This window comes from Tinamus guttatus, unplaced genomic scaffold (assembly GCF_059628265.1).
Source record: "Tinamus guttatus ecotype Peru unplaced genomic scaffold, ASM5962826v1 Tinamus_guttatus_pri_ptg000198l, whole genome shotgun sequence".
Classification (NCBI taxonomy): Eukaryota; Metazoa; Chordata; class Aves; order Tinamiformes; family Tinamidae; genus Tinamus; species Tinamus guttatus.
In genome coordinates, this window is record NW_028288732.1 from 1,517,800 (window position 1) to 1,544,534 (window position 26,735).

At 37.9% G+C, this 26,735-nt stretch overlaps 2 protein-coding genes across 7 annotated transcripts in view; one reads left to right on the top strand and one right to left on the bottom strand.

The window, feature by feature from the left end:
* The first annotated feature begins 551 nt into the window (after positions 1-551).
* On the top strand, positions 552-3,784 carry DNAJC19 (DnaJ heat shock protein family (Hsp40) member C19). Its single transcript, XM_010218940.2, has 5 exons — positions 552-621; positions 851-924; positions 1,304-1,380; positions 2,524-2,594; positions 3,620-3,784. The coding sequence occupies exons 1-5, from the start codon at positions 579-581 to the stop codon at positions 3,688-3,690; spliced, it is 336 nt and encodes a 111-aa protein (XP_010217242.2). The 5' UTR covers positions 552-578; the 3' UTR covers positions 3,691-3,784.
* Positions 3,785-5,921: 2,137 nt separating this feature from the next.
* FXR1 (FMR1 autosomal homolog 1) overlaps positions 5,922-26,735 on the bottom strand; it is a 31,680-nt gene continuing 10,866 nt past the window's right edge. Inside the window, exons 3-18 of one of the 6 annotated variants that reach the window (XM_088523877.1) lie at positions 24,614-24,707; positions 23,285-23,356; positions 21,655-21,803; positions 21,239-21,332; positions 20,114-20,230; positions 19,846-20,016; positions 16,401-16,479; positions 15,189-15,298; positions 14,056-14,142; positions 13,142-13,199; positions 12,992-13,060; positions 11,865-12,032; positions 10,969-11,169; positions 10,179-10,259; positions 7,797-7,888; positions 5,922-6,956 (exon numbers count right to left, since the gene is read on the bottom strand). In XM_088523877.1, coding sequence (XP_088380003.1) covers positions 6,786-6,956; positions 7,797-7,888; positions 10,179-10,259; positions 10,969-11,169; positions 11,865-12,032; positions 12,992-13,060; positions 13,142-13,199; positions 14,056-14,142; positions 15,189-15,298; positions 16,401-16,479; positions 19,846-20,016; positions 20,114-20,230; positions 21,239-21,332; positions 21,655-21,803; positions 23,285-23,356; positions 24,614-24,707 — 1,813 coding nt within the window. In that variant the 3' untranslated portion in view covers positions 5,922-6,785. Of the gene's footprint in view, positions 6,957-7,796; positions 7,889-10,178; positions 10,260-10,968; positions 11,170-11,864; positions 12,069-12,991; positions 13,200-14,055; positions 14,143-15,188; positions 15,299-16,400; positions 16,480-19,845; positions 20,017-20,113; positions 20,231-21,238; positions 21,333-21,654; positions 21,804-23,284; positions 23,357-24,613; positions 24,708-26,735 lie in introns of all 6 variants that reach the window. The other 5 variants (XM_088523876.1, XM_088523878.1, XM_088523872.1 and 2 more) reach the window with 5 other exon arrangements.

The following is a 26,735-nucleotide window of genomic DNA, read 5'->3' on the forward strand; positions in this document are numbered from 1 at the left end:
CTGTGTTTTGTCTATTTTTGCGGGGGGGAGGAGGGTGGAAACTCTCCAAATTTTCACTCCATGCTCCTCAGCCCAGAACTACCAGCCTTCGGGCCCGTCACGCCGACACGAAGCGGCTCAGAAACCCGCTCCCGGCGCCGTCGCTCTCCCCGCGGCCAGACGCAGCGCGCCCTGCGCCCCAACGGTCCTAACGGTCCCAACCGCCGCAACCGCCGCAACCGCCCGCGGCCCCGCCCCGGGACGGCGGCCCCGCCCCGCTTTGCGACAGCCGCTGGTGCCGTGCGCGCGGCGCGGGGGCCCTGCGCGCCGCGGAGCTCCGTGTCCCTGTCCCCGTCCCTGCCCGTCCCCGCGCGTGGCCGCCATGGTGAGGCGGCCGGGCCGCGCGTTTCTGCGAGCCGCGCGAGGGGCCGGCGCGCCCGGGCCTCCCCGCGGCGCCTCGGGCCTCCCGGCGCCGTGTGCGCGTCGGCTCCGCGCAGCTGCGCAGGAGGGATGCCTGGTTTTCCTTTATTTTCTTTATCTCCCTTCTTTTTCTCGGCTCTGTCATTTTCTCTTGCCCCTTTTCCCCGCAGGCCAGCACCATGGTAGCAGTGGGCCTGACCTTAGCGGCGGCTGGATTTGCAGGTTGGTGGAGGCCTTGGGGGCGCGGCTGAGCTGTGCGCGGCCTCCTCGGCGCTGCTGGGGTTTGACGTCCTTAGAGGCGTTTTAATAACTGCTTTGCTGTAGCTAAAAGATCAAAGTTTTATTTTCTTACATCTAAAATAGCTTTATCCTGTATTACAATCCAAAATTACCAGACTAAATTTTTAAGTCTTATGTGATTTCTAAATACTTAAACACTAATTTCTTTAAGGTCGCTACGTGTTAAGAGCTATGAAGCAAGTGGAGCCGCAAGTAAAACAAGCACTGCAGAATCTGCCAAAATCTGTAAGCTTTTGCTCTATCTATAGCGTTTCTTTTTAACAGCTTGCTCAGTGAAGTAAGGGCAGACCGTTTTGTCTGTGCATAGCATGAAAGGATTTTTTTTTGCTAATACTAAGCATAATTTTGTTATTAGAAATATAATTAATCTGTTATTTTAGTGGTGGTCAATTAAGAGAGAAGTTATTTTGTCACGTCTTGCTCAGTACTTGCTAAATAATGATATTTGTTTCAGCTGAATTTCTTGTTACTCGTTCAAGAGAATATTCACAATATTCTCAGATTTAAAAGTTCAGCAGCTACTAAGGTATCACTGACTTGCTTTGCCCAATATAGCTTAACTTAGATAATTACTTTTACTTAATTAATGCATCTTCCTTTTCAGGCCTTCAATGGTTATTACAGAGGTGGATTTGAACCCAAAATGACTAAACGAGAAGCAGCTTTAATACTAGGAGTAAGGTAAAAGAAAATTTACTAGAAATACAGGGCACAAAGGAGGATGTGGTGTTGTGTAGTTGCTGGCCTGGTTGAAAAGGGCTGTTATAGCCCCCGTGGTTAAGACTCTCCTGTGCCAGCTTCCCCTGGGAATGTGCCGTTCCCCCTGTCACCCTGTCCCTGCGCCAGTCAGGAAACCTGGGGGAGACTTTCAGGATTTTCTGGACTTACCTGTGATTCTTTGCTGCGTGGTAGCATGCTTAAATTAAATGTGACTGGACTGCCTGCCATGCAGCTGCACGTCCCGAGCACGTTCATGAGCCACGTGCAGGTCTTGGTAAATCTGCCATTTTCTTGGGTTTATTTGGGTGGGAGCTGGTTACGCTGCCTGGGCTCCTGTCTGCCCCTCTCAGTGAAAATCGGATGCAGCGTAAAGGGGCCGCGTGCCTTCGTGCATGTGTATAAACAAGGTTATCTAATAAGATAATGAGCTTTTATTCTCAAGGGGAAAGTTGTATTCAACCTTTTTTTTTAATAAACATATTCTAAACTGTTTTCCTTTTCCCCCCAAAAAAGCCCTTGGAAAGTTCCTAATGAATACAGTCTCAATTAAAAGTGTTATAACAAGGTTCTGTTTGTTTTCGACTGAACTTGCAAGGTCAGGATGAACGCCCGCAGGCACCCGAGAGAGCAGGTCCTCTGGGGATAGGCAGTGCTACGGTCACAGCTTGGGCTGTGGGATTTTGCCTTTGGCAGCCGCGTGGTGCTGCAGTTCTCCCAGGTATCAGGGGGAGCTGAATAGCAGAAGGACTCTGAGTTACTGCATTCCTAGCATAAATGTGACTTATTTTAAAAGGAGCTCCGTTGATTTCTGAATGGTCTTCAAATATTTTGCCCCTAGCCCTATTATTTATTTATGATCTCCAAGTGTTAGTGAATGTTCCCCAGCCTACTAGACCATCACAGAATGTCTTCGATTTGTATTTTCCAAAATACCATATGTCTATGGTATTTTGAAAACACCTCAGAAACCCTGTTCAGGACTTGCATGCTAAACATCACTACTAGGAAATAAAGAGCATATATGGAAGCCCTCAGTGGATGGGTAAGAGATTCCTTGCAAGGTTTGTAAGTTTCCTTCAAGTCATCTTTTTTTCTTTAAACTAGTCCTACAGCCAATAGAAACAAAATTAGAGAAGCTCATAGGCGGGTCATGCTTCTGAATCATCCGGATAAAGGTAAGTAAAAAATCCATCACCTAATAAATATTTTTGACCCAGATTAATGGACCCATACAGGGAATAAACATGGTTACTTGTCTACTCTTTTTTTAAAAAAAGTGAAAAATCTTTTGAGTGTTTCAGTCCAGAGAGAGTATTTTTATATTTGAATGCTTTGAAGCAAGCACATGCAATTTGGCAGGTCAGTGTGTCACATGTTCTATCATTCGTGCATATCAGATGAAAATACGATTCATTTTTTAGAGTGAGACAAGAACTCTAAATGCTAGACTGGTGTATGTTTCTGCATTTTCTCCAACACCTGAATTCTATTGGGATTCATTGGAGAGTCTCTGTGGGCTTTCTGCTGCTGTTGAAGACACTAAACATGCTCTACAGTTTTGCTGCATTCAATAGTCTGAAGGTTTATAATCTATTTTTGCTTAAAGTTAGTAACTTAAGACATGCATACCTGTTTCTAAATTGCTAACTTCAGTGAGTCAGAATCAGGTATTAGTGCTTGGCATTTAACTTTCTAATCCTCACTTGAAATAGCTTCCTTTAAAGTGACTACTGAACTTGAGACTACTGAACTTCAAAATAACTTCTGTTAGATACTATGTACTGGAAGAGTTTTAAGTACTTGAAGATTCTTATGAGCATATTACCTGTTCTTACCTTACCTAAACAAATTAAAGTGAGGTTTCTTGTACATGCTAGAAAACTGCACATCTCATGATGAATGATTTTGGTGCACCTGTGCTGTGCCAAGTTACTTCTGTTGCATTGTTAAAAAGGGAGAAGCAAAACTCCATTAAAATGAAAGCAAGAACCTAACAGGAATGAGTTAACAGAATGAATGCATGATTAACTCCTGCAGTCTTTCCACATGGCTTACATGGATAATGCAGTTTGCTCTTTAACTTGAGTGGCTTCAAACAATAGTCACACACCTTTTCACTGCATCGTTTAGCACTAGTAATGACACACAAATAAAGGGTAATTTTTTCCTCTATCATGACACAAGGTTCTCTTTCTTGTAGGTGGCTCTCCATACGTGGCAGCCAAAATCAACGAAGCTAAAGATTTACTTGAAGACCAAGCCAAAAAATGAATGTAGGAGATAATTCAGTGGGCTTTTTCATTTAAATGAGTATTTTTGATAAATTACTTAAAGATGCAATGTTAGTCTTTGACTTGATTCCCCCAACTAAGAATGGGGAAAAAAAATCCAGGGGGATATTTCCCCTCCTCATCCATGTAGTCAGTTTCACGGAGGAACATAAGGGAGTGAGGCTTGCAAGTTTTTTTTTTTTTTTTTTTTTTTTTTTTAAAGCTATGCTTTGTCTGAAGTCTACCACTTAGCAGTATTTTCACCATGTAAAATACCAGGAACTTGATTTGGACAGTTATTCTCACATGCTACCAGATACAGATGGACATGCTGCTGCAATAGCACTACCTTATTAAGAGTTAGGCCAAGTTCACCCTGCTGTTCTTCAGTAGTCCAAAGTGAGCATTTGCTGAGGATACTGATGAAGAAAGTCTTCAAGAAACACAGTTTTGGGGGAATGGTGGGAAAGAATCAAGGAGTGTTAATTACAGAGAAAGAATAAGCATACTTACATGGTTGGTTCTAAATCAAGAAATAAAGTATAAGATACTGAATGGATTGAGTTGTGCCTTGTGAAAACAAGGTTGTGCAACTACTTCCTGTTACTGATGATCTGGAATGTGCCAAGTTTTCTAGAAACTTTCACTTTTTAATTCATTTTGTAACATTTAATAAATTATAAATTTGTAAATATAAATACTGTAGTTATATAATTATCTTACACTGCAAAGTCAGAATTCACATCCTGAGGCTTTTTTTATATTAATAACTTTACATAAAGACTTCCTGTTTCCTCTATATCTGACCTTTTATTGGGCTGCAAGGAGCTGAATGTACTCTAACAGCTGTTGTCCAGTGCAGCTGAATCAATGCCAATGACCTCTGTCATTTTCAAAAAATCTTGTCCATCTTCTTGCAGGTGAGATAAAATTGCTGTAGGGCAGGTTAGTTAATACCCTCTGTAACTGCACACCTTGGCTTTCAGACCTTCCCCTTCTTCAGATTTAGCAAGCCTGTATTTCAACCTGACAAGGACAACTCGTCCTGCATCCTCTGTGCAACTTTGCCCTTGATGGAGCTGTAGAGCTGCAGACTAGTTAGATTAGGAGAAAGCACTTAAAACATAAAAGGGGGGAAAATTACTTGCATTGAGAGAATCAAAGCAGTAGCAGAGTATAAAGTGAAAGACGGGGGTAACTTGGGGTGCTTTTCTAGACAAGTAGGAAATAGCTATGGGAGGGGCAGAACACTGCAGCAGAGTAATAGCAGAGTTGCATCTCTCAAGGTATATACGGACGTAGCAAACTACTCAAGTAGATGCTTTCCAACACATTAATAGTCATCATTTTCAAACATATAAATTTTAAGGGGGGGAAAGATGTTCTCATCTCTTCTTGTGCCTATTATAATTGAATAGGCTTATGCTGATGTTCACTTTAGACTTGTAATATTTAACTGCATTTTTTTTTTCTCCATGGGGAAACATTGTCAAGGGGGTTTCAGCACTTAAGTCATAATGAAAATTAAGTTCTTAAGCTCTCCTTAAAGGAAATACATACACAAAACTAGGTGGCACATTCCTCCTCTACCCTTACCACATACAGCAGCTGAAGTCACATGTGGTTCAGAGCATTTCATTTCTATCACTCTGATGAAATCGCCTGTTCTGTTTGTGGGCACCAGGAGTCAGACTTTTAAGTTTTTAAGGTTTTATCAACTCACTGCTGACCACATCAGGTAAGACTTTCTCCCCAGCCCCCCGTCAAGTTTGTGCAACTTCAGCTCTACCTGTGGTTTCTTTGATTGCTTACAACATTACAACCTACCTTTTGCTTTCTGGCTTTTTTCATTTTTCCCTCCACACATTTGTGCTTTCTACCTCAGGTTCTTTCTCATGGAGCTAAAAAGATTTGTTAGTTTGTCCTGCTTGTAGCTTCTCAATTAAAAACACTCTATCTGTTAGTTCTACGTATGTTAGTCAGGTTACCCAATTCAAGATAAGTTTCAGGTGAATTAACTGATATTTTGCAACAGCACCATAACAAATGGAAGGTGACTGTATTGGAAAAAGCAAACAAACAAAAAGAAAAAGCAAGCAAACAAACAAAAAAACAAAAACCCTCTGAAAGCATTAAAACTTCCAAGCTGCCCAGCAAACAAATTTCAATAGTGTTAACAGCTTGAAAGTCTTAAGAATAAATAGTAATTTAAATTTCTAATAGAAACAGTCAACAGATGGAAGATCAAAGTTTATTTTTTGTTTTTACTACCAGCATACAAAAAAAAAAAAAAAACATATTGCACATCAAACAACCAAAACAAAAATAAAAATACTCTACTAAGGACTAACATATGTAGTTTATACAGAATAAACTTTCTGGAAATTGATCTTTTCAGTAGTTCAGGTTATGTCTTAATGGACATGACTAATTCAGCTTAGTGTTAACTAAAGCTATGTTTGATTTTTAAATACTGTACAGTTTAATAAATAAACCAAACAAAGCCTCAATGTAGAACAGTCACTGCCAATGTCACCCAGTATCCCTGCAGATTATGAGAATTTAACAAATGTATTCCAGTGGTCTGCAGATTTTTCCTCTACATACAGCATTTAAAAAACATGTATTAAAACAGACCAGTTTCCAGACTAAACTAATGGAGAAATTACATTTCAGTGCAAAATATTTTAGACTGCATTTCTTTCTAGTATTCCTCAGGTGAAGAAGTGGTTGCATATTATTAAAAATGTAACAAAAGCAGCTAATGCTTTCATAAAGAGTATTATGTTAGGGATCCCCCTCACATCTTTGCCATATTTTGAAAACAAAATAACGTTTCCTATAGCCAGCAATTTTGTTTATTTAAATGTTACATATACTATCTCAAGGCACATCTGATGATATATTTATAACACAGTAGGTGTCAAAGTATGTTTAACATATGATTTCTTCAGGATCCCTCCCCTTTCTGTATTCCAAAATGGAGGAACTGAAAGTGCGGTGTCAAGACTGGCGATCCGTATTCTATCTTTGGCAAGCTTATACAAGCACTATTTTAAATGTAATGTAAAAGAACTGTAAACTAGGAACTTCAGTTTATGAAACACCATTCAGCACTGCTTCTTCCTGATTATTCCCCTCCTCTTGCACTGTAACTTTCTTTTCATCAGGGCTGTGCTGTAGTTTAGAAGATTCATCCCCAGCAGTTGTAGCAGGACCATTCACTGCCTTTTCAGAAGGGCTGTTTTCATCAATCACCTCTTTCGCCTTGCAAAACAAAGAAAAAACAATATTAGAATTCCAGGCAAGATGTAGAATGTGACTGAATTTCACAACAGCTCCCCCAGTGTCCTTGCAACAGGAGACACCTGTTTTTCACCTGTGCCCATATCCTATCATCTACAGGACACTTCAGCTTCAGACCCTTTCACAAAATGCAAACAAAGGTAACTTGGAGACAGTGCACCTGAGAATGTTTTATTCACAATTTCTATTTCTTTATGCCAATGAAGTTAACTTAGAAAAGGAGTTTTATACTGTAAATAGGCTTTTAATGTGGTAAGATTAGACTTTGTTAGTCAAACACAAATAGACTCTTACATTTTGCTGAACTCAGGAATAACTTGTAGATAAAATCAAACAGTTTTTGCTCTCTCTAGTGACAGGTAATGCCACTTGTTCATTTTAGGGACAACATTGCAAATATAAAATCTTTGTAACATTAAGTCTTGCAAAATAGTTTACGCAAGTCACAACTGCTCCCCACTTTCCTCTACTTGTAATATATTTTTAGGGTTGACTCAAGACTCAGCTTGAGACTGGTATTAGTTTTCAGATTTTATGCTGTAATACTACATCAGACAATACATTAGTCTAGAAAAAGGACCTGCAATTTTACTATTACACTGGTTCCCTAAAAATCTGCAGTGATACTCTGCAAGTCATTGCCCAATTCCATTTTCTCTTTGCCATATTTGCTTTCAATGATTTATTTTTGAACTGCAGCACCATTTGCATGCAAGCCAAGCATTTCTTTACTGTTCTGCATTGCTGCAGGGGAAGAGAGAAACAAAGGAAACACATTGAGATAACCCCTCTTTCTCTTACCGGTTCTTTCTTGGTTTTGGCTAGAGTCTCCTTTGGAGGGTTTCTTTGTCGGCTCTGAGATTCAGCTCGTGATATATAATCAGCTACTGTTACTGTTTAAGGAAATACGTACAGATGACACTCATGTTAGAAGTCTAATTCAGCATCATGGCTTTTCTGCAGAAGTTATAGCATAACTGGGGAATATGTTACAAAAGGCCTTTTCCGCCAAAACCTGTGCTAACTCGTAGTAATCTGAAGGCAGAATTGCACATAGAAGAAATAATTTTGGTCTGACTATGTATCTTGTCTTATTGGAAAATGGGGGCATTCTGTACTGGGTTTGGAAGGTGCTTAAAGACATCAGACTGCACCCTCTTTAAAGTGCATTCGCTGCTGGAATTTTACTATCCTGAATAATGAACAATTTCACACTAATAAAATGAAGACAGGTTAAAATACAAAAAAGAACGAGGGGAGGTTCAAAGCATGGCATCACTTACGATAAAGTAGCATTCAAATCTTTGTTACTCCGTGAAGCAATCGGCGAGAGAACTCACCCTCCTGTTATTCAAAAGGCAATCCACAGAGTCAGCTCTGGCCTACGGGCGGGCGGATTAAATGTGATGCATGAAGAGACACCTGAACTGGCTCTGTGTGAGCTACCTTGTAGTCGAGAGCAGAGAGCCCTAGTGCACGGCCACAGCTACTCTACCTGGATTCTGGCCGGGGGGTTCTGATCTCATCCTCTCAGTGGGTGTTCTTGTAGCCAGGGTTTGTCTCATCCCACCCTCTCATAACCACACCAATTAAGAGACAGCTACATTTTTAGAATAGAGCGGACTATGAATTTAAATACACATTTGTATTTTTGATGAGATAAAGCAGATTAGAGTTGGCAAGCATCAACTACTGAAGAGTACAATCGATTATATTTAGTATATCATGCATTCAGGTGAACTATTTTTGATTTGGCAATGATTATCCAAGAGACTTGGACCTGCACATGAAGTACAATGTATGGATTCCCCATTACACTGACTGACTCTGCAATTGGATCTCTGTGTAATTGAGAGCAAGCAAGTTCCTGCATGTAGAGTTCTCTAACATGGTGCTCTGTTCTCAACTCCTAATATAGAGAACAGAGTTTTATGCAAAAAGAGCAAAACACCAGATCAGGTAAGACTTGCAAATAGGAACCTAACATGTAAAGCAGTACAACTAAATGCCTGAGGTACATTGTTAGTATACAATACTTGCTTATAGAAGAAGCTTTACTGAGTCCAAATAATAGAATTTTAACAGCATTTATGGAAAAACAAGTTCAGCCACTCCACTAATTGCGCTCACTTTTCATTTAAGAGTTTGTGAAAACATCAGATCAGTAGAGCACTTTTCACAAACACTGTAGCCTTAACTCCCAGTGCTCTTACTGTTTGTTGTATTTAAGAACATCTCTACTTTTCTGGCTAAAATTAGTTTCTCAAAAAGTAAAAGATAAAAATCAAATTTTAATTCTTTTTTTTCCTCTCTCTCTAATCTCCCATCAGTTTGTCAGAAAGCTATGGAAAGCTCCAAAGTAATGAACTTGCCTTTTTCTTCATTTTATCTGTTGCAAAACAACTTTTTTTTCCCTCCTTCCAAGTCAAATGCTATGAGAATCCCAGACAAAAGGAAATCAAGCGTGGGTCAAGTTTTGCGCCCGTCGGCCTAGAAGACCTTCTGGTACCACTATATGTCACAGATTTACAAGCATCGTCTAAAACGGGCATTACACTGAAAATTAGCTAGTTCACCTTGAACATTTCAAGTGTTAGTGCGCACAGAGGAAATGCAGCAAGCCACAACAACAGAACATGGAAAACATGCAGCTTCACTTAGACCGCTCCTCCTTCCCCCCTCGACGTGTGCATGGTCACAAAAGCCAGAGACAGAGCAGCAGTTTGACACAGGCCCGGGCCTGGCAGACCCCATGTAAGCTCCCCCACACTGCTCTGCCACATCCTGCCACTCCAACTCGCTGCGCCAGTGCTGAAAAGGTCAGTCACATTCAATGCAAGTGCACAGATGCAAGTGAGTGCAGAACATGAACCTTCATAAAAATCTTGATCCTGGACCACTGAAGTCAACAGAAGTTGGACTATTGACTTTAATGAGAACTGGATCAGAAGCATGAATTGTATTTCCAAGCAAATAGTTAGACATTAAAAATTAGTTTCATTAGGTTATATTTTTTTATAAGTTCTCCTAGTGTAAGAAATGACTTTCATCTTGATCTAGTAGTCTTATTAGTTATTGAGTAACCTTTTTATATTATGCAGCTATATATAGTACATGTAAAACAGCAGACAACATTCTTTCATGCTTTTGACCTGGTATTACCCACAGCTTCACTCGAATTACCTGGCTGTCTATCTTCTGCCTGACCCCTGAAGCGACGCCTGCGGCTACGATTGCGTCGCTGGGGTTTTTTGTCACTATCATCTGCAATTGCAAAGTTTACCATGAACTATTTCTGATGATAAAAAAACATCTTCAGCAGTTTCAGGATGGGATATTTAAAAATCACTTCTGTTGAAAAGACAGGCTAAAAAGACAGCTAAATAAGACAGGCTGAAAGTTAAATATTATTTTTACACTGAAATCATAGAATAATCAAAAAACTATATTTTGACATTTTTGCTCCCATCTCATTAAAACATTTAAGTAAAAACTTAATGCCCTCAGAGTTTCAGGATTAAATCAGTAAATATATGACCAATTCTAGGCACATAACCATTGAAAAGGAGCTTCTACGCTATTACACAACATATCTTGTCCCAGTGCATATCAAGAGGATTTACTGAGGCAAAGTACTTAAGCAAGAGCTGTACAGAGACAAACAGCTACTTAAGAAGCTTTCTGGAACTGAGATCAAGGCTAGCAAGGACAAAATAGCACGTTGAACCAGCAGTACTGGGCTTTTGAAAACAGTAGTACTATGTGGAAACAAAAAGTACGGGTATATCCTTCAGACAGTTTATACAAGAGACATGAACAGTAGTGCAGCTCAGTAAGCCAGATAACTCATAGCAGAACCACAAAGGTAGGAGTCTTCCTTCCATCAACAGGTTACAGACTTCACCTTAATAGAAGTGCGATTCTGCACTAGTAAAAATAAGTTTTGCTAAACTTACATGAAGGACATACTTACCCAAACCATTCTCATTAACAGAAGCTGTATCAGACTCTGTCATTCCATCCATTAGAACAGCATCTTCATCAGTCCTTCGTCTGCGTGACCTCCTACGACGGTTACTACTGTGGTGAGATTCACTAGCATCAGTATCCACAGTCTGGTCTGATTCTGTGTTATCAAGTAGGCTGTAAGGATTGCTGTCTGGATCTTTAAGCACTAAATGCAAAAATAATAATAAAAAAAGTTTCCATCTAAGATACTGCAGTCAAATATAATTTAAATGCTGACTTAACTCTACATTTCAACATTCACCTTTTTATAAAATTATTTTATAACACACAAAGCCTCAGTATTTCGGGTTTCATACTGCTTTCTCTCTTATTGTTATATTCTGAGACACTATGTGGCAATCACATTACTTGATCACTATGATTTCCAAAAGAAACAGCTAAAGAACTTTCCCTTAAAACTGATTAATTTGTAAACATAAGTCTTCTCATTTTATCAGCAGGACAGTCCTTTTGGCTACTATTAAAGTGCTATAGATTGGCATGGTCCAATTTTGATAAAACATTAGTTCCCACATACCACTGTTTCTTTGTTCTTTTGTATCTAAACTCGAGCTTAAATGGAAAGATGACCATTTATGGAATGCCAAAGACTTACAGCCTTTAACAGTGTCATTATCTGTGTGCAGTAGATGAAGGAAGCAGAGATCATCCCAAGTAGAACACAGAGGAACAGAAATTGAATTACACAGTGTATGACAAAAAAACTACCACACATAACTGAAATATAACATATTAAGATTATAAAATTATGTAAAAATGGAGTATGTTCAAGTACTGAGAGGTTACACAGGAAGTTACCAGGAATAAAAACCTGAACTCTAAATGCATTTGAAACGCTACCAGAGCTAATGGATGACTTGCCACCACGAGGTCCCCCACGTCCTCGGCCTCCAGACACACTGCGTCCTCGGCCTCCAGGACGCCTTCTGTTGTCACGTTGATGTCGGTTCTCTCTGTCATCTTCTCCTGCCAAGGACCAGTCACTAAGTTCATCTTTTCTCTCAGATTCTGTTTCAGAGGGATTAGAGAGCTCAGAGTTTGTACCTTGTACAAGAAAAGAGAGAGAACGTGAGATGAAGTTCGAGATCATATTCTGGTTTTGCATTCTCACCAATGTTTCTTCAACCAGCACAGCTAGTTATATCAGATATATAAATATTTGCAACCTTATAACTAAGGGATGTTGCTAAGCAATCTCTGGTAGCTATTTTAGTATTATTTTAACATATACAGCTAAATCGTTCAAACAATGTACATAATACCTCATCCTTCCTGAGCAACAAATCTCGCACAGCTTTTCACTACTTAGAAGGAACAAAGCAACAAAAGGGAAAAAAAGAAAAAAAAGAAAAAAAGCCCCACTTGTCATTTATGTTAACCATTCAGAAAATCTCGCATCTAAGTGTTCTGGAACAAAGATATTTATATCTGTATGGTTCTGACATGAAACTCTCTCTCAAGTTTCCAAAGGACAATACACACTGTGTATATACATAAACCGAAGAACATCCATTACAGTTTAGTCAAACAATTCATGAAAAACAAGACACAATGTAATACACAGCAGAATTACCATCACAATTCACCTGAAAAACATGCCATGAGTCCTTGAAATTACAATCCACAACAGACTAAGCAACTGAAAAGCAGCACTTGTTTTATACATATATATATATTTTTGCTTGTGTCTGCTAGAGACTAACAGACATGATAAACTTGGTAAGATATAACTACTGTTGAAGGACATCTTACTAGAATTCAGTTTCTTTCCCCTCTCCCACCAATTTAAGTTTTCTTTTAACAGGAATGTAAACCTAATTAAATGTTTAAGTGAAAACAGAACTGCCATTAAAGTTTTCCACCTTACCTTCACTCAGCTACGTGGGACCGCTAAGAAGTGTAAAACCAGTTATGGATTCAAGAGCACTGAACACTCAACAGCTGTTCCACAGTTGAAGAAAACTCACCATAACCAGATGTGTAACTGGGGCCTCTGCGACCTCTCCCTCTTCCGCTATAAGATCTGGAGCCTTGCACTGAGGAGAGGGTACTCTCATCAGTTGCATAGCCCTTCTCTTTTTCGGGAACTCTAGTGGAGGAAGGTCTGAAACCCATACCAATCTGACGCAACTGTTCATCAATCTGAAGCCTCTCCAGTCTTAGTTGTTCCACCTCCTACGTAAAAAGGAATAAAAATATTGCAGTGCTCATGAAGAAATGCCATTCCTCCCTCCCCACACACAGCGTAGCATGTAGGCATCATAAAAAGCAACCGCCCTTTAGAAGGGTCAACACCACCCTGAAGCTGACTGGCAGCAGCAGAACTTAAACTTGTAGGTCCTGCAGAATAATTGAGGAAGTCTCCAAACCTCTTCTCTTAAAAACAGACTTTCAACAAGATGATTTAAGATTAGTATTATCTTCTTTAACCACTTCTTGTTTTCAGATCAACAAAGAAATGCAAACTACCAAAACAGTACTGTTCAAGTAAAACCATTATTTACGTCAAACCAACATTACAACTCCATACGGAGCCAAATTTTTTTTTTTTTATTCAATAGCATTAGAAATTGCTTTGTTAAAATGTTACATGCCTTCTTACTCAAAGCGCATCAGATTTTCACGTGTCTCATTACCAATTACTAAATTTAGTACTACTTGATAGCGGTCAAAGTGCATGCAAGTTGTACAGATGCATATAGATATACAGTCAGGTAACGTGTTAGTATTAAATATTCCATCCGACAATAACCAAGCATTAGCCTCTCAACAATCTACCACTAACACGAAGCAAACTCACAGCCCAAATATTCTGACACTAGCAGTACTAGGTAACCACAATCATGTAATTAAAGCCCTCTGTAACACCTATCTACATGGGAGGGTTCAAGGCACTGAACTTCAGTACCCAATTTACAGATTAGCATTTTTATAATTGCAAATTCCACTGGAGTTCTTAAGAACCTCTCTACTTCAGGGTAACTTTTTTCTACAGCTTCTTTTTCTCCAAAAAACAGAATTTAACACTTACCTTTAGATAGGCAATGTGGTACTCTAAAAGAACTTGGACATTTCCAATGCTTTCTTTAGTACCAACAAATACAAATGGTACCATTCCCTACAGAAACAAAATGCCAAATCATATTTTCAGAAAGATCATTATCATCAAAACAGCATAATGACAAATTTGAACAAAAAAGTTCAGATTACATAAAAGAATGCTGACTGAATCCTGATCTGCATCAAAGATGCACTAGAGATAGCTCTTAAGTTAGGGGGAGGACAGGGCATTTATTGTACGCTAAGGAGCTAAGATGATCTAGAATCCCCAGCAATCTATTGTGGCAGTCAAGATACAGATGACGTGTGCATGCATCAAGTTCTCACACCCACCACTGTCACTGCACGGGTTCCCACCTCAGCAGACAATAGATGTCTGTTGGTCAATTACATCTTAGAAGATCATTTTCATCTGATATTTTCATATGCTTAAAATATGTAAATATTAACAGTATCAATCCCATATTAGATATGGGATTAGAGCACATGGGGGGAAAAAATTTTGCTACTAAATGCAAAATTGCTTTAAAAAAAAAAATCTTTCTCGAATTACATTTCATATAAAATTTACAGAAAAATGTCACTCCAAAAAGACTTGAAAATTAATGCATCTGTACAAAAGTTAGAAAACTGCCTTTAGAATCACAGTAGACCTTTGAGAATGAGTCCAACTGTAAACAAAAACTATACATATTAACCTTTGTTAAACAATTCACGAACTTGGCTCCACCCCATGAGGCAAACCACAGACACCTAAAACACCTCAGCTAGATAATTTTTATGCCAGGGTGCCAGGGAATAGCAATTTAGTGCTTTTTGTAACACGGATAACATCATTGTTTTATGTTAGCCATAGGGGAGAGGGAAGCAAGTATGCTGCACAGACCAAGATGCCTATTTATGAACTGCATGATGATGCAAAGACGAAACACTGCTTCCATTCCAATGTCCTGAATTATTTTATCTTATTTCAGCCATGTCACAAAAATTTCCACTTTATAAACATTTTGCAATGTTGTATTCTTTTAACAAAAATAAAACATCATATTAAAAAAAAAGAAAAATTGAGAATACAGCTACAGGAAGAAAGAATAAAGTACTTACATCTTCACGGGGCAGTTTATTTTCATTATCTCCTTCAATTCTCACCCTCACGACTCCAGACTTGTCTACGATCTCCTGAATCACTTTTCCATTTTTTCCAATAACTTTTCCTTCAGAAGGCAGAATGGTTAATTCAGAAACAATGTGCAAAATAACATGTCTTAGTATTTCAGTTAGGTACAACATAATTGAGCTTCTACTGTGCTATAGGAAAAACAAAGCCAAACCTTCTAGCGTGATACTCAAAATGTATATGCAAGCATGCATATACAAGTACTGATCACTTACACACTCAAGTTTCAAACAGAACTAGGCCTGTATTACAATGTCATCAGAAAATGTAGCTAAATATTCTTCTGTTTACACAGGCAACCATAAAAGAACTCACCAAGATAGTTACTTTTGTTATAAATTTAAATTATGTAGTTGCTTTATAAAAGTATACAGCTAGTCTAGGCCATTTTTCAGGAGATATGTTTCTAAGATCAGTGTTGTAATTTCTGCATAGGCATATTCACATTATCCAGAACGCAATACAAAAAACAAAAAAAAAATGTGTAAAATAGATTAGATTGAGCTCATCCCTGCCTTGCCTACGGGCAGGTAACGTAGAGAAGGAAGCTGCCAGACACAAACAGCAAGCAGGTTAGTAAGAGGATGAGGCAATGAAATAGAAAGAGAACCTTATGAAGACTGAATTAGGGAAAGACTGTTGTTCACTAGAAGGGCAAATGCAGGTAAACGCTATCTTTAAGCGGCTTACGAGACAGAACCTCTCCTCATAGGTATTCACATGCTTGAGAGAAAAGTCCCTTCATAAGACTGTAATATGGAAATGCCTATTTCTAGATTGACGATGAAACTCTTAATACCCCTTTATACAACAGCTCAACACCATCTCAACTCCACATCTAATCACTCTGAACCCAGGAGGGTGCAATGACTCCAGAACTGTTGCGGTTTTTCGTGCTATCGAAATGCAGTACTTTCATATTTGATTTTACAAATTACACTTAGCATTTCCAAGTAGCTAACTTAGCAAGAGATTCTACTAGAATCTGAAATTCTCATTAAAATCAGACTGTACAAGTCTGAAAGTGTTATAATTAAACCATTTTGGGGATAAAAATTGACAGTAAGTTATCACCATTCATGCACAGCTCTCTTGGGCTCGCTTCCCTCAGGTTTTTAAGTCTTAGCAATACTACATACCAACAAGATTTCTGGGAACCTGAATAAAATCCTCCACAAATTCCAAGTAGCTTCTAGCCTTTTTTACCGCATCAGCAGTCTGGAAATGAATAAAAAAGGAGTTTGTGAATTCAATTATGTTAGAAATAAAACTTTTCCAGCAGCTGCAAGTCTTCAAAACAGCAACTTTCATATATATATATACATACATATATATACATATATATATATATGTATATATAAAAGGCAAAATTCATCAAGTTTAGAACTAAACAAAATAGAGAGAAATAACCCAGTAAATGCTCAGAAACAAAATTCTGTGGCAAAGCACAAGTAATGAATATATTTTTTCTACAGGCTATTTTAAGACATTTGAAAACATTCCCTGCAACTTATCACAAGAAAATTCAGATTTAAAAATATCCTGCAGATATCACAAACTTGAAGCAGTTTCTGGTAGACATTAATTGAGAAAAAAAACAACTGTCTAATGAAATTTCTTTCTCCAAAATCAGGACAAAATCTAGAGTCTATGTGTAAAACAACAAATATCACAAAGATTCTATACTGAAAATAAACTGACTTGTAGGAATTCCTATCAGAATATTAAGTTAAAGGAAACTCCAGATCATGCATTTCTTTTTTCATCCCACTGCAGATGTTGTGGTGGCATCATCATTAAAATTCATTACTGCTTTGTGTTACTAGCAATGAGCAACATGCCATCTCTTCAGTAAACTAACCTGTACTAAGAGCAAGGATACACATCTCTATGGTACTTCTGCTTATAAGAGGGGGAAAAAGTAAGGTGGCCCATTGCAAGAACAAGATCGGGGACTCCAAAATGATTCCACTGTCAGGAAGGGTGAAAAGGGGAAAGAACAAACAAACAAAAAACATCACCCACAGCCGTAGGGGGACTTGCCCCAAACACTCCTCAGCCACAGTTCATGATCACAGCTCTGTGAGCTATTGTTAACATTTATACTCTTTACACAGCTATTGATCTAGGAAGGAGAAGCCTAGTAGGGATTGGAGTGGAGGGCAAACGTCATTATGAAGAACAGTATACAACACATGGTTATTTTAATTTCAAAAACAGCATACTGCACTAAAGAGTCTGTCCGAATCATGTATCACCTCCATTTCATAATGGATATGACAATCATGACATTTTTTCTTCCAAAATAATGGTTTCTGAACATGATTCATTTCCAGAATACTTTCCAAGATAAGGCAACATTATCAGTTGGTAGGGAGAACTCCTGCAAATGCTCTTTTATAGCTTTATTATTAAATGACAAAGTTGTTAATTGAGGCTTTACATATACTGAAACAAGAAAAACTGCCTCAAATTAGAAACAGCAAAACAGTAGAATTATTAAAAATTGAGCATCATCGTCTAAGTCAGTAGTAGCACATCTTTTCGATCACAATTTCTTTTATACAGTAATGCCGCAGTTCTTTCACCTATCATCTTTTAGAAAGAGAAAAGAAGAAAAAAAGGAAAAAAGAAAAAAAAAGAAAAAGAAGCCTTAGTGTGCTCCTGGCACTTACAGTCAAACTAAAGAGTGTCTGAGAAGAACAAAAAAAATTTACAGGTCTCAACTCCTGGCAGAGGTCAAAATGTTAGCAAGGGAAATACGGTCCATCTGGATTCCAAAACGATGAACTAAGAATAAAGCATGGAGAAAGAATAGAACACAGCCACAGGAAGCAGGGGCTCTGCTGCACACAAGGAAATAACACTAAAATGATGCTAACAGACACACAATAGGAATTTTCACCTTCAATTAACTCTACTAATAGACCATAATTAATTGTACAGCTCACAACGCCCTGCCTCACAGGTGTGTTTATTATACTTCGTTTTTCACAAGAACAGATAAAAAACTAACTGCTTTCACACAAGCAGTCAGTTAGTGGGAAGTACAAAGCCAAGAGCTGCCAGTAACTGGTGTTCTCAACACACCCTATGCACAGCTAAACTTGGCCACAAGCCCTCAAAACTTTAGCCCAAGTTCAACCTGTATGACTTAACTCAGCCCAAGAAAACACAGTACATGAAGTCAGTTTGCGCAAAGTATCCTCAAGATCCTCTTGAACAGTAACTCAGAAGACAAAAAGAAAAATTGTCAACAGGTATCAGTGTTCATATGCATAATCCATCCATTCATAGTTAAAAAGCTCAACTGGAACAGGCTTCATATCCTATTGTCCTTAAACTCGCCAGATTCTTCTTCACAAGGTGTGGGACATGACTCCATGGGTAGTACTAAGTCAAGAATGATCTTCTAGGTCCTGATGGCCTAGAGGTGTTGAAGATTCTCAAGATAGGGACATAAATCTCACGGATATACAGAAGTGTACAAAAGTAAGTACATGAGTGAACCAGGAGTAACTCCTTATGAGGATATTTTTCATATTATATTATGAGGGTCATGGTAACAGTTAACTTGAATCCTTTTGCTCAGGGAAGGGGAGGGGTCTGTACTTCTGCAAGTACAGACTCATCTACCGGGACTCCACCAAGTTTGTGATGGGAACAAGCTTCTTTCCAGAAAGAGGGTAAGAATTTCAGCTACCAAATCATTTGAAATTAGGTAGGAGGTTCCTACCTCCTAATTCCAGAGTTGTGGGGAGGAGCAGACAAAGACAGAACAAAAAATAACCCCTATCATTTTCTGAATGCAAGTTTGTCCTCTTTCAACCCTATCAACTACATAAGGCTCTTAGACCACAATGAAAATGCAGCTCTCCAGTGCCAAAACAAATCATAACCCTGACAAGGACACAGAATAATTCAAAAGCAAGGAATCTTGAAACAGTAGATGGCCAAGGATTTCTAGAAGCACTAACACTTGAGCCAGGTGTTTTTGGCCCCTGTTGAATTGGTACCATGGGATAAAATTCCTCGAGGAATGCTTTGACAAACCCCCAATGAAAGAGGCATCGTTACTACTGTTTTAGCTCCTGGACAGACTGTACTTTGAATACAAAGACAAAGCTACATTTTAACGTTCTTGAGAATCTTTAAGCACATCAAATAAAGTGCTATCATTAAAGTCACACATTATTTTGCCAAAACCAGCATTAATTTTACAAAATAAAAGGATGAGGAGTTACATTTCTTAACTTACATGGCTAGTTCAAGGGAAGGTATCAAAGGATAACAGAGGAACTCTAAAGAGAAACTGTAATCAGGCAAGACCACAGCAAATAAACGTGCAGTTAACCTTGAATCAGCACATGGACTGCTTAGGACAGAACACATCTTGCGGGCACCACCACTGCAATATCGTCTCTAACATCAAGTACGGCAGCACAGGTTCCTGCAACTTGAGTATGCATATGGGCACTCAAAAGAGAACTCTGCTATTTCCTTTTCTTAGCTGTAGGCATTTCTCCCCACTCTCCGGGAAAAAAAGGAAGTGCTTATTAAGGTTATAGAAAATTTCTCCCTTACCTCTCCATAGATTCTGAAAGTACCAGTATCTTCTTCAAGTTCAATTGCGGTAACGCCTGGAACCTTTCTAGCTTGCTGTATGTTACTGCCATGTGTTCCTATAGCCAGTCCCATTAAATCTTCTCTGACTACAAATTCCTCATGAAATGCTGCAGCAAGTTGTTTTGTGCACTGAAGAGAAAACAAAACAAGGTTCATCCACATGCACACCATGTAAAGGTCGGCTAGAAGCTCACTCTCAAGCAACAAACTCAAAGTTATGACTTACTTCTAAGTGTTTTGTAGCTTCTTCATTTCTTGACATGAGCATAAGCTTGGTACGAATGCTGCGCAAATGCATGTCACTCAATATATTCACTCTCTTCACTGTTGCTTCACTGGCAGACTACAAGACAAAAAGGATTTGAAGTTTCATTTTTAAGACGATACACACCAAGAGGACAAAAATAGGAACTTATTCCTGTTTAGAGTTTAGCTTAGATGATGATTTAGATTTCAGGAAATCACATGGATGCTGATTTTCCTCAAAACACAGTATTAAAAAAAAATTAACAATATCTCACAAACTAGCAATTTTGTTTTCCTCATTCACAGCATCTTTTACACAAATTTTATTTCTGCTACTAGATCTACACATTAAGTCTTTCCCCATGATGTTCCTAGGATAAAACAAACTATCGATTTACCATGACATGTGTCATTCACTGCATCAGTAGGGGAGGTAAAGAAATAAGCATGGGAAATCCAAGTCTGGAGAGTCAGATCAAGGGGACAATTGAATATTCAGTAAACAGAATTGAAAAGAAACTAATGCTGGAGAACATCTATGCAATCAAACGAAACAGCTACAGAAGAATCTAAGTGCAACAAGCAACTAAGCATTCCTGTGCTTGGTGAAGTCATTTTACCTTCTAACACCCAGCTAAATCCCTCCTCCTGATTCAGGCTCTCAGCCCCCTGCTCATCCACACTGTCTACCTGCCAGTTCAAATCTAGGTTTCAATGCAAGTGAACTGAGGTAGATTTGATAGGGAACCCAGCTGCAGCTTGAAGAGCAGAGTGTAATATGGCACAGGAGCAATTTATTGCTCCAGAAAACTCCAGTTTGAGGAACCTGCACTCAGAACTGCACTGTTATGAAGGGCGCTGTTATTTTTAGATTAAGAGAGACTGTAAGTTGCTCCTAGATTTAGGCTGTATACATATTTACAGCCCTTTCAAATGGAATGCCATAGAAGATGCATTTTAGACATCAACTTACATTAAAATCTCTCACAATTTACATAACTTGGCAAGTTACGTGACTTTCCGCACAAAAGTAAAGATGGCTGTATACATCCCCAAAACAGCATACTGAAAATTCATGCAAGAATTATAGTGATAGATTACTTACCAATATTATTAGTTGACCAGTTTCGGCATGATAAAAAATTCGACACGCTCCTACAGCTTTCTTGAAGTCTTTATGTGCATTTTCATTAGCACACCTAAAGAGAAACGGTTAAGTGTTATTTCAGCAAGCTACATCAATACAGACCATGCAGCAGCAGCATGAGAACCAGGAATATTTCAGTATTCCATGGCAAAGAATGTTCAGAAATTGCAATTTCCCATCCCCTTACATGGACATAATTTAAACTGTGGTCACTAGCAGTTACTAACATAAATTACTGCTTCATCATTTCATAGTACTGCTGTTCAGCTTATTTACAGGTGTAGCATACTTGAAAGAATATTCTCAGAAAACATGCCATAAATGCTGCTAATGAAATGAGGAACAGCTACATTGAAGAGTGCAGAGATACTCACGCATCTCTGAGATCTTCAGGAACATCCACTGTGCACTTAAAAAAGGTGTTCTTTTTGACAGTTTTATTTTGATTCACAGGTCGGAGTCGTTCATAAGTGACAATTTCATTGTAAGTGGCATCACAAGCAGCATATTCAATGACATAGAACTGCGGAAGAAATTATTTTTTTGTAATTAAATTGAGAACTTCAATTAAGAACGACAAAGACCCCCTAACATGACCACCACCAAAAAATGCACAACACATATCGACTAAGGCATAAATCTAAGCTGACACAGTGCTACGGTTCTACGTGAATAAGCAGGGCACCACACCAGCACAATTTCAATCTCTACCCTCCACCCCAAAACACATTTAATTGATTTTTCCATTTCCCACCACTCTCCAGTATCTAATGGAGCAACTCAGCTGAGGTTCCAGAACACAGAACGTTAACTAGAACTCGATTTTTCCTAAAGAAATACTTGACAGGGAAGCAAATATAGCTTTCTTCACAGAAATGTGTGAAAATCACTGAAGTTGTGACATACTTATCCACATACTATTTCCCAGTTTTAAGTTTTATATTTGGGTTATTTCTTCCCTAATCATATAAAACTGCTCTGAAGCATACTGAAAATAGATATAACAGAAAAACAAAATGACAGGCAACTGAAATCAGAAGAGCAATTACCACAAGCTTTTAAATTCTGGCTATCAGAAAAATCAAAGCAAATCATCAGAAATATGATTCATCAATTTCCCATTTATTTGCTACCAAACAAAACAACATAAGGAATTTAATATTAAACCATATTAAAGATTGACAAATAAAAGCTGATTTCTTCAAGCACTTCCTAGTAGGACAAATTTGCTAATAAGGTACCAGCCATTTGAGGATGGAAACTCATGTTCCCTACCAAAAATACTGGAGAACAAAGAATTTAACAAATGCAAATTTAAATATATGATTTAAAACATTTCTTTTACTACTTTTTGTAAGTAGTAAAGCAAAATTACATATACTAAGAATATTACTTTGAGCAATCTAGAAAACAGTTTCTAACGAAATGTAATAGCAAAGTAATAAGTAAGAAAATTCTAGACTCTGGGGAATGCAAGAGAAGCAGTTCAGAACCAACTGAACAATTCAGTTATATCAGTATGTGTAAATATTCTTTATTTAACATTCTGTTCTCTCACAAGGGCCAGAACATAAAATCCTTCTTTGATAACTGTTTGTTTGAAATTATCTTTAGACCACCATCTTGCCCTTATGGAGTTCAGCAGAACTTTTTCTTGACAGCTGTTAAAAACAGTATCAGAAGTTAGACATCATAATTTTAGTCTCAATCGTGTCTTGTTAGGTTTTAGGAATTCAACACCATGAAAGTAACAAAAAGTATTACCCTTCCTATGAAGAAGCTGTATTTTCTTGCGGTCAACAATTTAAAGTCTTACAGATGATGTCAGGCACACAGACACAAAAGTATACATTTAACTTCAAATCTGTAACTTTGTAACTAGTTTAGTTTTGTCATGTTTCTGCATTGGCTGTACTTCACCCAGAATTCCTTCACTACAGGAAACTTTCACTTTTTCCATATTTCACAGAACAGCATAAAACCAGCAAGGTTTAAATAATTTACCTCTCCTTTCATCATTCGAACTTTTGCCAGCCACCAGCCACAAGGTTCTTGGTCATTTGCTCTAGAATAAACCTGAATGGAAAACCAAAAAAAAACATTTAAAGTACATGTATGTATAATTCCATTGCCTGGATGAATAGTAGGGAAAGATGACCTCAATTTCTTTTCAAATTTTCAAAAAACAGAACACTACAGTCAGTACAATGCCAAACCACTGTTGTATAAAATGAGAGCTATCCAGTATGATGTGCTTATTGCATAGATGTTCATTATTTTTGCACAACAGTGTTCATGTAATTTCCACTGACTTTTATTGACAACACATTATAAGTAGAGCAACACAACAACAATGCCAATTCCTCAGTAAATTCAAATATTGTCTTAACACACTACATTTGTGCATAGAAGGATGTTCACAATTCAAGTTTCCATTATGTCTTTGGCTTCCTCAATGTACCTAGAAATACTGAAATGAACCAAGTTGTCATATGATTGACTGCATCTTCCCTATTCAAAAAAATCCCACAGAGTTAATGCAAGGTCAGATATATAAGAAATTCTTTGCAAAATTGTCAGCTTTTCTTTAGTTTCATCAGGTTTCAATCACTCCTTAGACATTCCTACAGTTATTTGCCTGTAGGTTATCACATTGTTCCTTAGATTGTTGGCTTAAAATTATAGCGGTATCTTAAAGAAACTTATCCATTTTAAGGATGTCAGAAAGTTAGTGTCTGAGAATTATGAAAGATACTGTAACAAACTGGAGACAGAAGAGGTACCTTCTAATTTCACTATTTAAAGCATAATTTCTAATTAACACTCCTTCTGTGTAAAATGCTAATTCACACAATCTCCTAACAAGCATTTTCCTATCAAATACTTAATCGGAATTAAAAATCAAGTTAGAGCTTACATACATCAAAATATTTCTGACTGTTGCAGTCCAGATCCAAAGTGGAAAATTCCGTAAGTTCTTTGCATTCTGAAAAGTTTCCAGCATTTTTAAATTTTAGGTTTAATTTTTTAAAAAAAATCCATTACTAATTTTCTCTAAAAAAATCCTGAAATTTTACAAAAAGGCCAATTGAAAGCAAAAACTGACATTTTTCAAAAGACTAGCAGAAAATTAACACATTTTTATTTAGTTACTGACATCAGCTTTCTATGTCAATTCTCAGTTTGAGGCACTGGCCTCATAAACCCACCACTAGACACATTTTAAATCTTTAAGATTTACCTTAAACCTTTACACTAATGTACCTACAATCATCATCATTGCCCTGAATGGATGGTCAGTTCTGTCATGAGTCAACATCTGAATAATCTCACCTCCACTTCATCTCCTTCACCGATTTCTTTCTTGATATCAGGTGGTGGTGGTAATCTGACTTCATTAAAGGGTACCTGGCGCTCTGGCTGCCAACTGGAAGTTGAACAGACATTATACATTATTCCATGAGTTCACCAAGGTCTCACTAAGCTTATGATGAAAAGAATTGGAGGAAGGGGGCAACGACAATTTTTCCTGTTGCTTTCCTACAGGATCTTCTTTTTGGAACTTTTCAGTTTAGCTCCATCTCACTCTTACATATCATCACGTCTATTTCTTCAGTGCTGAAAAATAAAACTTATAAGCAAAGCAACAAACAAACAAAAAATGTCAAGATAATAAAAATAAAATCTGGAAGAGTATTTAATGACAGAACGGTTTTCTTTTTAAATTAACTTCAAAATATGAAAAACGCCTGTGCTCCTCCAAAGAGCTTTTATAACCTCTCAGCGAGGAGGCTCTTACATGATACACTTGAAAGAATTTCCAACTGCTCAAGTCAAAGTCTTCATACAGATGTAACACTATCTTTGCAGTCCAGCCATGAAGCTCAATCATTCATTCAACACCTGCCTAACATTTCATCTGCTTACAGCAGGTCTTTTAAGTATTCCAGGGAAATCTGATTCCAAACCTTAACAGAATCTACTTCTGTCTACAAGCTTTTTACCATTCCTCAGTAACCGTCTGGCAAACAGCCAGTTCGAAACATACTTTTTGACTTCTTAATCAAAAAGTTGTCATTAGGTACAAGCACAAACATTTTGCGTATTTTTTAAACAGGCAGACAGAGCAGCTGAAGCCAGTGGAAAGGTCTGTAACAAGCACAAATAGCACTTCTGCTACTTCGTACAAGATGAATAAATACATCTGTAAGTTTTCTCTGAAATGACGATCCACATCTACTGTGTCCAACTTAATCAAGATGCTCCAGTTACTGTCATAACATATTTCATTTCTTTTCTAATTACAGTATAATGTCAAAAAAAAATCAGGATTATGAATAACTTTTGTTGAAGTTGGAAGCTATTCTGGTCATAAAATGGTATTTAAATCTCTATTTATGAAATATGGTAGAAATTGCTAAGAAACATCACTCGCAATTAATTTCCCTTTGTTTTAACTACAATGGTCACTAAATTCAGCGTTACCACTTCAATGACAAGTCGTAACACCTCAGGACAAAATGAAGTCCCTAATGGCAGAGTACATAAAACTTGAGTTTTGAATCTGTGCAAGTAATAATCATAATTGAACAACACGATGCGAACAAATCGCTCCAGCTCACTGAGCTGACTGGATTTCTCATGAGAATTTCAACTGCGACTTGTTGAAGAACCTAGCAAATGGGAGCTTACGCAAAACTTCCAAATTATATGCTGCTTATAATGAGGCGCTGTGATTTCAAGAGACGTTTATCTCCAGCAAAACCGGCTTGAAATTGCTGTAAGCCAGTTTTACTTTTATATTTAATCACCTGAAGGAAGTCAATTTATGAAAAGCACAGGGACCAATAGAGACTTGATGCTATCATCTATACAATGATATTCTGATACTGGTTTTTTGTTGTTAGAACAGTGGAAGAGTAGAGAAGGTTCAATTTTCAGAATAACTATACAAATTTTCATGGCAAAGAGTCCAAAATTACAAGAACTCATTAATGAAAAATCAAAGAAAGGTAATCCTGACTGACTGCAAATTATACACAGAAATCAGATAGGGCTAATGCCCGATAGGCCAAAAAATCACCCCAAGTATCGGTACAAATAATGAGTTAAGAAACCACTTCAAGCAAAAATAAGTTTTTCTTCCAATGTGGCCATTTGAAATTCCAACAGGCCTGTGAAGTTGTGCCTCGACGCTCAATATTCACTAACACACAGCAATAAAAGTTTCCAGTTCTTCCTGAGCCTCATGCATTCATTCTCCAACTAACTAATTCCGAAAACATCACTCACAAAAATGAAGTCTATCTGCCAACAAACCAGTAACTGCCAGAGCTACAACACTGTATCATTACCAGTCTCTGTTAGCACACACGTTCTGGGAACTTTACAGTAGGTGAAGATTGAGTAACAACAGCAGAAATGCAAACTGACAATTTAGACAGCCATGAGCACA

Excerpts from the sequence above, each read along its gene's own strand:
- DNAJC19 (XM_010218940.2), top strand. The coding sequence starts at position 579 with ATGGTAGCAGTGGGCCTGACCTTAGCGGCGGCTGGATTTGCAG. Across the intron at positions 622-850 it reads AGCGGCGGCTGGATTTGCAG|GTCGCTACGTGTTAAGAGCT; the intron begins GTTGGTGGAGGC and ends AATTTCTTTAAG. Across the intron at positions 925-1,303 it reads TGCAGAATCTGCCAAAATCT|GCCTTCAATGGTTATTACAG; the intron begins GTAAGCTTTTGC and ends CTTCCTTTTCAG.